Source organism: Perca flavescens, chromosome 13 (genome assembly GCF_004354835.1).
Source record: "Perca flavescens isolate YP-PL-M2 chromosome 13, PFLA_1.0, whole genome shotgun sequence".
NCBI lineage: Eukaryota > Metazoa > Chordata > Actinopteri > Perciformes > Percidae > Perca > Perca flavescens.
Window position 1 is genome coordinate 9,927,249 of NC_041343.1, and position 9,955 is coordinate 9,937,203.

The 9,955-nt window shown below is 44.4% G+C and overlaps 1 protein-coding gene across 1 annotated transcript; it reads left to right on the plus strand.

Annotated features, from left to right (window-relative positions):
* Positions 1-252: 252 nt before the first annotated feature.
* Positions 253-8,712, plus strand: c13h11orf54 (chromosome 13 C11orf54 homolog). Its single transcript, XM_028595707.1, has 8 exons — positions 253-401; positions 506-604; positions 4,709-4,782; positions 4,876-4,977; positions 5,760-5,936; positions 7,302-7,451; positions 8,055-8,171; positions 8,296-8,712. Exons 1-8 carry the CDS (start codon positions 335-337, stop codon positions 8,467-8,469), a joined length of 960 nt encoding a protein of 319 aa, XP_028451508.1. The 5' UTR covers positions 253-334; the 3' UTR covers positions 8,470-8,712.
* The last annotated feature ends 1,243 nt before the right edge of the window (positions 8,713-9,955 follow it).

Genomic DNA, 9,955 nt, shown 5'->3' on the forward strand with positions numbered 1-9,955 from the left:
CCTACGTTACCATACTACACTGTAGATTCATTTTATATTTAAGAGTCATAACATGAAACCAACAACTCATGATCAAGATAAGTGTGCCTTCTATACCTCCGGAAAACGGATTTATTACAATACTGCTATGAATAAAATATATGTATTTAAATGTAGACAGTTGTGCTAATAAACTGACTGCATAGACGAGAAAACACTATCTGGGATAGGAGCTATCTTGTTAGTATTTACTCTTTGGTTGGTCTACTGTAGTTATGAGCTCTGCTCGCTTCAGTCAGTCGCCTTTTCCTGCACAGCTGCCAGTCTGCTGCTACTTTTACCTTCATGTACAGTTATGGCAGGTATCAGCAAAACTGAAAAGGTTCGGCTGCACGCCCCAGATTTAGAGGAACTGCGTGGTGGTAAGGACTTCAGCTTATATACCTATAGGCATGGTGTCACAGGCGTGTTTATGTAACAGGATGGTCATAAAACGAGACTAATAACAACTTGTTGCTGGTTGCAGTGTTACAAGCAGGACTGGAAGGCAACTTTGCTGAAGTTCAGGTGAGTGTTGTGGAGTGTCCAGATCTCACCAAAGAGCCCTTCCAGTTTCCTGTCACAGGTAAGAGTCTGTCAAGTAACGTTCACTGAATTCTTTCACAGTTTGCGCAGCTTCAAAAAACGTCACACGCATCTACTGTAGTTGGCTGAATCTTAATATATAAGTGTGAAAATGAAATCCCTCACGCATGCGTAATGGGTGTGTTTAGTCCGTTCATGCACAATTTGACACTTTGTTAACCCTTACACTCCCACGCCAAGAACTGCGTTTTGTAGGTTACTTCCATTTATCAGCCTCTCAAAGTCTCTCATTAGCTTCAAATATGGATGTATTGCACATGTTCTTCTTTAGAATTACCAGGCCTATTGGATAATGGAGATTTATTTCACATAAAAGATGAAGATGGATTATATCTATACTCGCCTATTAGAGCAATTGTTACAGAAAGCATTTTTATCAGAATTGTGACATTGCCGAATATGACCACTCATTACATAACAGCAGTAGAGCTCTAAGGGATATCTGTGAGGTCAAAGTAGTTATTTATTCAAGTTTTACTCCAATCAATCCACGCCACTCACCTTAGTCCATCCATCCATCTTCGTCCGCTTATCCGGTGTCGGGTCGCGGGGGGAGCAGCTCCAGCAGGGGACCCCAAACTTCCCTTTCCCGAGCAACATTAACCAGCTCCGACTGGGGATCCTGAGTTCCCCAGGCCAGGTTGGAGATATAATCCCTCCACCTAGTCCTGGGTCTTCCCGAGGCCTCCTCCCAGCTGGACGTGCCTGAACACCTCCCCTAGGGGGGCGCCCAGGGGCATCCTTACCAGATGCCCGAACCACCTCAACTGGCTCCTTTCGACGCAAAAGGAGCAGCGGCTCTCTCCGAGCTCCTCACGGATGACTGAGCTTCTCACCCTATCTCTAAGGGAGACGCCAGCCACCCTCCTGAGGAAACCCATTTCGCCGCTTGTACCCTGGATCTCGTTCTTTCGGTCATGACCCAGCCTTCATGACCATAGGTGAGGGTAGGAACGAAAACTGACCCGGTAGATCGAGAGCTTTGCCTTCTGGCTCAGCTCTCTTTTTCGTCACAACGGTGCGATAGATTGAATGCAATACCGCACCCGCTGCGCCGATTCTCCGACCAATCTCCCGCTCCATTGTCCCCTCACTCGCGAACAAAACCCCAAGGTACTTGAACTCCTTCACTTGGGGTAAGGACTCATTCCCTACCTGGAGAAGGCATTCCATCGGTTTCCTGCTGAGAACCATGGCCTCCGATTTAGAGGTGCTGATCCTCATCCCAACCGCTTCACACTCGGTTGCGAACCGATCCAGTGAGTGCTGAAGGTCGCAGGCCGATGATGCCATCAGGACCACATCATCTGCAAAGAGCAGCGATGAGATCCCCAGCCCACCAAACTGCAACCCCTCCCCACCCCGACTACGCCTCGATATCCTGTCCATAAATATTACAAACAGGATTGGTGACAAAGCGCAGCCCTGGCGGAGGCCAACCCTCACCTGAAACGAGTCCGACTTACTACCGAGAACCCGGACACAGCTCTCACTTTGGTCATACAGAGATTGGATGGCCCTGAGTAGAGACCCCCTCACCCCATACTCCCGCAGCACCTCCCACAGTATCTCCCGGGGGACCCGGTCATACGCCTTCTCCAAATCCACAAAACACATGTAGACCGGTTGGGCATACTCCCAGGCTCCCTCCAGGATCCTTGCGAGAGTGAAGAGCTGGTCCGTTGTTCCACGACCAGGACGGAATCCGCATTGTTCCTCCTCAACCCGAGGTTCGACTATCGGCCGAACCCTCCTTTCCAGCACCTTGGAGTAGACTTTACCAGGAGGCTGAGAAGTGTGATACCCCTATAATTGGCACACACCCTCTGGTCCCCCTTTTAAAAAGAGGAACCACCACCCCAGTCTGCCACTCCTTTGGCACCGTCCCAGACTTCCACGCAATGTTGAAGAGGCGTGTCAACCAGGACAACCCCTCCACACCCAGAGCCTTGAGCATTTCTGGACGGATCTCATCAATCCCGGGGCTTTGCCACTGTGTAGTTGTTTGACTACATCAGTGACTTCCGCCTGGGAAATCGACGACAATCCCCCGTTATCCTCCAGCTCTGCCTCTAACATAGAGGGCGTATTAGTCGGATTCAGGAGTTCCTCAAAGTGCTCCCTCCACCGCCCTATTACCTCCTCAGTGGAGGTCAACAGTGTCCCATCCTTACTGTACACAGCTTGGATGGTTCCCCGCTTCCCCCTCCTGAGGTGGCGAACAGTTTTCCAGAAACACTTTGGTGCCGACCGAAAGTCCTTCTCCATGTCTTCTCCAAACTTCTCCCACACCCGCTGCTTTGCCTCTTTCACGGCAGAGGCTGCAGCCCTTCGGGCCCTTCGGTACCCTGCAACTGCCTCCGGAGTCCTCCGAGTTGAAAGTCTGTCGGACAGGGGCCTCCTCCAGACGTTCCCAATTTACCCGCACTACACGTTTGGGCTTACCAGGTCTGTCCAGAGTCTTCCCCCACCCCCTGACCCAACTCACCACCAGATGGTGATCGGTTGACAGCTCTGCCCCTCTCTTCACCCGAGTGTCCAAAACATACGGCCTCAGATCAGATGAAACGATTATGAAATCGATCATTGACCTTCGGCCTAGGGTGCTCTGGTACCAGGTACACTTATGAGCATCCCTATGTTCGAACATGGTGTTCGTTATAGACAATCCATGACTAGCACAGAAGTCCAACAACAAACAACCACTCTGGTTTAGATCAGGGAGGCCGTTCCTCCCAATCACGCCTCTCAGGTGTCTCCATCATTGCCCACGTGTGCGTTGAAGTCCCCCAGCAGAACAATGGAGTCCCCACTGGAGCCCCATGCAGGACTCCAGTCAAGGTCTCCAAGAAGGCCGAATACTCCGAACTCCTGTTTGGTGCATATGCACAAACAACAGTCAGAGTTTTCCCCACAACCCGCAGGCGTGGGGAGGCGACCCTCTCGTCCCACCGGGTAAACTCCAACACAGCGGCGCCAGCCGGGGCTTGTGAGTATCCCCACACCCGCCCGGCGCCTCACACCCTGGGCAACTCCGGAGAAGAAAAGAGTCCAACCCCTATCCAGGAGTATGGTTCCAGAACCGAGACTGTGCGTGAGGTAAGCCCCACCAGATCTAACCGGTAGCGCTCCACCTCCCGCACCAGTTCCGGCTCCTTCCCCCACAGAGAGGTGACGCCCACGTCCCCAGAGCCAGCGTCTGCCGCCCGGGTCTGGTCCGCCGAGGCCCCTGACCTTCACTGCCACCCATGTGGCATCGCACCCGACCCCAACGGTTCCTCCCACAGGTGGTGGGCCCATGGGCTGGAGAGATGGGAGCCACGTAGCTTGTTCGGGCTGTGCCCGGCCGGGCTCCGTGGCAAACCCGCCACCAGGCGCTCGCCCGACGAGCCCGCCCGTCTGGGCCTGGCTCCAGACGGGGCCCCGGGCTTCCTCCGGGCAGGGTCACTCCATCTCTACCTTGCTTCTTCATTGGGGTTTTTGAACCATTCTTTGTCTGGCCCCTCACCTGAGACCACTTTGCCTTGGGAGACCCTACCAGGAGCACAAAGCTCCAGACAACACAGCCCTCAGGTTCACAGAGACACACAAACCTCTCCACCACGATAAGGTGATGGTTCACGGAGAATTAGTTATGGCACTCACCTTAGTGCCATAACTAATAAATAACTGAGGTATTTAGTGAACTCCCACAAAGTAGAATGAGACACAACCTACTGTAACTTTGATACTCACATATCAGTTGAATTACCATAATAACACCCAAGGATAGGTTAAAAGCAAGCATGAAAACAGACCAGGGCTAATGATATCTCGACTGACAGTGAGATAGACCAATAAGTTTGTGTGCAAGTGTTCCTTAAGAAGTGGGTGGGACACCAGTGTTCAGATGCAGATTATCTATTGAAATACTGATTTAACATCTATTGAAATACTGATTTAACAAACTATATATATATATATATATATATATATATATATATATATATATATATATATATATATTTTGCATGTGTGGAACATTGGAGGCCTACCTGATTTGTGTCATGTTGTTTTTCATTCCTTTTCTTTCCTCATACCGTAGGCTTGTGTGGAAAGCCTCGCATCACTGACGTTGGTGGCGTGCCGTACCTGGTCCCCTTTGTTCAGAAGCACAAGGTTTTTTTTTTTTTACGAGAATAATGCGTAGAGAAAATGATTACTAGCCTGAAGTGAATGGGATTATTATATTGTTGTCTCGCCTCATCCCAGGAATACAACATGAACACCCTATCAAAGGAGCTGGAGCTGCCAGGAGCCTTTGTCCTCGGTGCAGCAGGTGCTCCCAGCAGAATTGTTGGAATGAATGCAGAGGTTAGTCATTTTTACATCACACCACTAATTTGGACTGAAATATCTTCACTTAGGTCTTTCTTTCTGAAGGGTGCAGCATTACCAGCCCTTTCACCTGGAGTGGAAGCCTCAGATATCATCTCGCGTAGCATGCAAAACGATGACCTGTTAAAGCAGCGGCCAAAAAAAAGAATAAAAACTGGTACCAGAATGTCACATAGTTTTGTTTTCATGCACATGTTTTTCCCAGCATGTCTGACTACGGAGTAAATATAAGATTGGAAAATAGGGCTGCTCGATTATGGAAAATAACTATAATCACAATATTGAAATCACGATAATTTAACACTATTACTCGTTGACTTCTGGAAAGATGTAATTATTTTGGTAAAAAAACACATACAACTGTGAAATTTGCCTCAATACTTGTCCTATTCAAACTTTATTTTTTCATTCAGAAAACAAGAGAAAATAAGAGTTTACTTGCAAAACGTAATGAGCTAAATAATTGTTTTTCTCGTTTATTCTGTTTTTGTGATCACTGGGAGCCGAAATCATAATCACGATTAAATTTCGATTAATTGCACAGCCCTATTGGAAAATGAACTTTGGGTGCTTGTGGGTTTGCTTTCTGGAGTTTGGACTGGCAAGCAAGTTGCTCTGCAGTGAAGCAACTGACTTGATTCTGGCAGGAGTCACTGGCTATGTTAAATGGTGGAAAAATAAAGAAAAAGCACTTGGGGAAAGTTCAGGAAACAGTTTTGTAACCCAGAAGTTGATGGACTTAATATTCTCGTCCACAGCTGATGCCTCTGGTTCTGACTGAAGCAGAGGGAAGGCCTGCAGTGAACAGCAGCTACATCTCCTCCATTAATCCAGCTGATGGCCAGTGTTTGCAAGAAAAATACAGTAGCAAATTCTCTGACTGCAACTTCGGACTGCTGGGCAATCTGTACGCTTGTGAAGGGAAGTCTGGAAAGGTAATGATGAGTGTTATCTGATCAAACAAGAGCTGCAAGCTTTTTTGTCTCTGAGGCAAGGCAAGGCAGCTTTATTTATATAGCACATTTCAGCAACAGGGCAATTCAAAGTGCTTTACATAAAACATTAAAGGGCAGTTAGAAAACAATTAAAAAACAATAATAAACAAATTAAAAACATTAAAAGACAAGAATAAAATTGATAGTGCAGTATAAGAATAAAAGTTACAGTGCAGTATAAGAAATTAAAGTTAATAAAATAGATTTTTTAAAGAAAAGCAACATCAAAAAGATAGGTCTTTAGCTTAGATTTAAAAGAACTGAGAGTTGCAGCGGACCTACAGGTTTCTGGGAGTTTGTTCCAGATATGTGGAGCATAAAAACTGAATGCTGCTTCCCCCTGTTTAGTTCTGACTCTGGGGACAACAAGTAGACCTGTCCCAGACCACCTGAGAGGTCTAGGTGGGTCATAATGTAGTAACAGATCAGAAATGTATTTTGGCCCTAAACCGTTTAGTGATTTATAAACCAGTAGAAGTATTTTGAAATCAATTATTTGAGGCACTGGAAGCCAGTGTAGAGACTTCAGTACTGGAGTGATGTGATCCACTTTCTTGGTCTTAGTGAGGACTCGAGCAGCAGCGTTTTGAATCAGCTGCAGTTGTCTGATTGATTTTTTAGGGAGACCTGTAAAGACACCGTTACAGTAGTCAAGTCTACTGAAGATAAAAGCATGGACAAGTTTTTCCAGATCCTGCTGAGACATAAGCCCTTTAACCCTTGATATATTTTTAAGGTGATAATAGGCTGATTTTTTAATTATGTTAATGTGGCTTTTAAAATTTAGGTCTGAGTCCATGACTACACCAAGATTTCTTGCTTTGTCTGTTGTTTTTAACATTGTCGTTTGAAGCTGAGCGCTGACTTTCAATCGTTCCTCTTTTGCTCCAAAAACAACCACCTCCGTTTTTTCTTCATTTAATTTAAGAAAGTTCTGGCACATCCAATCATTAATCTGTTCAATGCACATATTTAATTGTTGTATTGGGCTATAGTTCCCTGGCGATAAGGTTATGTAAATTTGTGTGTCATCCGCATAACTATGGTAACTTGAGAAGGAATGATGGTGCATGCATTTTCAAAAATGCATTGTCGTTTAGCTTTTGGCAAATAATGAACATCTCTGGTTATATATGAACATAAGCACAATTATCTGCAAGTTAGTAGCCTTGCTGAAGTCGCTGTGCATGAACTTCAGCCCCATCACATGTGGGTTCCCAGCATTAGAAGGGATAAACATTAACAAAAGAAAAGTGAGTGCAAAAGCGGAGCTGTCGTGCCCTGTTCACCCGTGTGCCTCTCCAGGTCCTAGAGGTGCGGGCCAAGAAGAGAACCGGAGGCCACAGTCTTGTGACAGCTATGAGGAACACGCTTGAAACTCACTACCCTGATAAAAGCCTGGCTCTGGGAGGCACCTTCATCATCCAGAAAGGAAAAGCTAAAATCCACATCATGGTAAATATCTGTGGTGGAATGTAACTAAGTACATTTGCTCAAGTGCTTGTAATTTACTTGAGTCTTTTCTTTTCTACTCCTACTCCACCACATTTCAGAGAGAAATATTGTACTTTTTACGCCACTACATTAATTGGACAATTACTAGTTACTTTACAAATTAAGATTTATGCGCACAAAACACACGTAGTTTACAAACTACAATGTTTTATTATAAATTGAACTACCCAACAATAAAACGGCCTACAAGTCCAGCTGAAATGATTAGCTGATTAAACACTTAGTTGATTGACAGAACTTTTTGGATCGCTTCCAGTTTCTGACATGTGACGATGTTTTCTGCATTGAGTACTTTTACTTTTAGTACGTTAAGTACATTTTCCTGATGATACGTACACACTTTTACTTAAGTAACATTTACAATGCAGCACTTTTACTTGTAACAGAGTATTTTATCAGTGTGGTATTAGTACTTTTATGAAGTAAATAATCTGAATACTTCTTCCACCACTGGTAAATATTTGTCGTGATACAGAATGCATGATTGATAGTTACTGACAGTTACACGCGTTGATTTATTTCCTTGTGTATGCTCATCGATAGCCAAGAGAGTTCTCGGCGTGCCCCCTTAACACCAACGATGACGTCAACAATTGGCTCAAGCACTTTGAAGTCAGCGCCCCCCTCATCTGCCAGTCAGTGCTGGTATCCAGAGACCCTGTAAGTAAAGCAAACACACTCATCTCAGTGAGGCAGATCATGAGTTTATAGTACCTGTCAGCAGTGCTTCAGCAAAGTAGGCTGCTTTGTCGTGGTTCTGTTCATGCGTTTGCTGCGTATCCAGGGTTTGGACCTGCGTGTAGAGCACACCCACTGCTTCAGCCACCACGGAGAAGGTGGCCACTACTACATAGACACCACACCCGACAGTGTGGAGTACCTGGGCTACTTCATGCCTGCAGAGTTTGTCTACCGCATCGACAGGCCCGAAGCGACCCATGGAGTTGGACGGGACTGAAAGATAAATGAATGAATTGTGTTTGCAGCAGCACAACATCTCTTGATAATGTAAATTAATCAAGCAGTGTGTGATTTATTTTAAGTTCTATGTATTCTAAAACTTTAAAAACTTACATTTTCTTATAAATATGCATCATTTCTGTAAATCTTTGCTCTTAGATCACATCTCTGAAATGTATTGTACATTTCTTATAAACAAAATCACTACATTTTATGTAATAAAAATAATGTTGAATTTGGATTGTCTTGGCTGCTTGTTCACTGGATGCAGTAGTAGCGTGCAACACTCATTACCTCAGAATAGCCCAAGAATAGTACATCAGGATCCTTGAACTATATAGTTGCCTGCCAACTCCATTATGATAAACAAAAAGCTTGTGCAAGAGAGACCAGAGCAGACAGTTGCAATAATGTCTGCACTGTTTGCACAGAGAGAAATCCAGGACAATATTTTTAAAGGCCCTACACACTAGTGATGGCCAAATGAAGCTTCATGAACAATTTTCTTTATTTTCTGAGCCCACTAGATGGCGCTCTCTGTTCAACAAAGGGTTGAAAACACACTGAATTGCCATTCCTTGAGCTTTTTTCTTTAAACCAAGAGTGCCATCTAGTGATCTCAGAAAATAAAGAAATGGTTCACAAAGACTCACTACTACACGCCCACTGTCCGTGTTTCCACTTATTTGTTTAATTACACCTCTTTTTAGGACAGTGGAGGGGGGACACTGTGCTCGGTTGATATCGCCCTGATATCTCACAGTTGCGTTTATTGAGGGCTGAAAGCAGAGGTCTGATCAGCCAGAAGTGAACACACCTGTGCTGGTACTTAAAAAAATATTCAGCAGAAGCTACATTTGTGTGACTGTAGTGTATAACCCTCGTCCTGGGTTTGAAGCTAAACTCGACTTCTGTGTTTAAAATTATTATGAGAAGCCCCAAATTGACTGTCAACACCAGACACAACGTTATTACAAATAAAGTTTTCCCTAGAGAAAAATGACCACGTCGACACTGGTGGAGCAATGTATGTTTGTTACAAAGGCTCATTTAAACCACACATTTTGGTTGATCATAATGACTTCCAAGTCACTTTAGTTAAGAATGCATTATAAACCCCATCAAAAATGAAAACTGGTGTCAAGAAATTGGTTATAGAAAACAAAACATGGAAATTTGGTACAGTTATATACAATATAATTGGACTAGCAGCAGCAATATTACATAATGTTGTCATTGTTATAATGAAAACCATTCTGACATACTGAAAAATTCATATTCCTAGCCTATTAGGATAATATGATAGAACGATTGCTTTACAATTTTTTTCAACTTTAAAAACAAACTATGGTATATTGTGTCAATTTCATAATTACTTCAATGACATACATTCATCTTTGAATGTTTTAAATAAATGTAGAAACCACATTACATTACAAAATCATTTGACTTAAAATCCTGTAATCCTGTAGTGTTTCACCGCC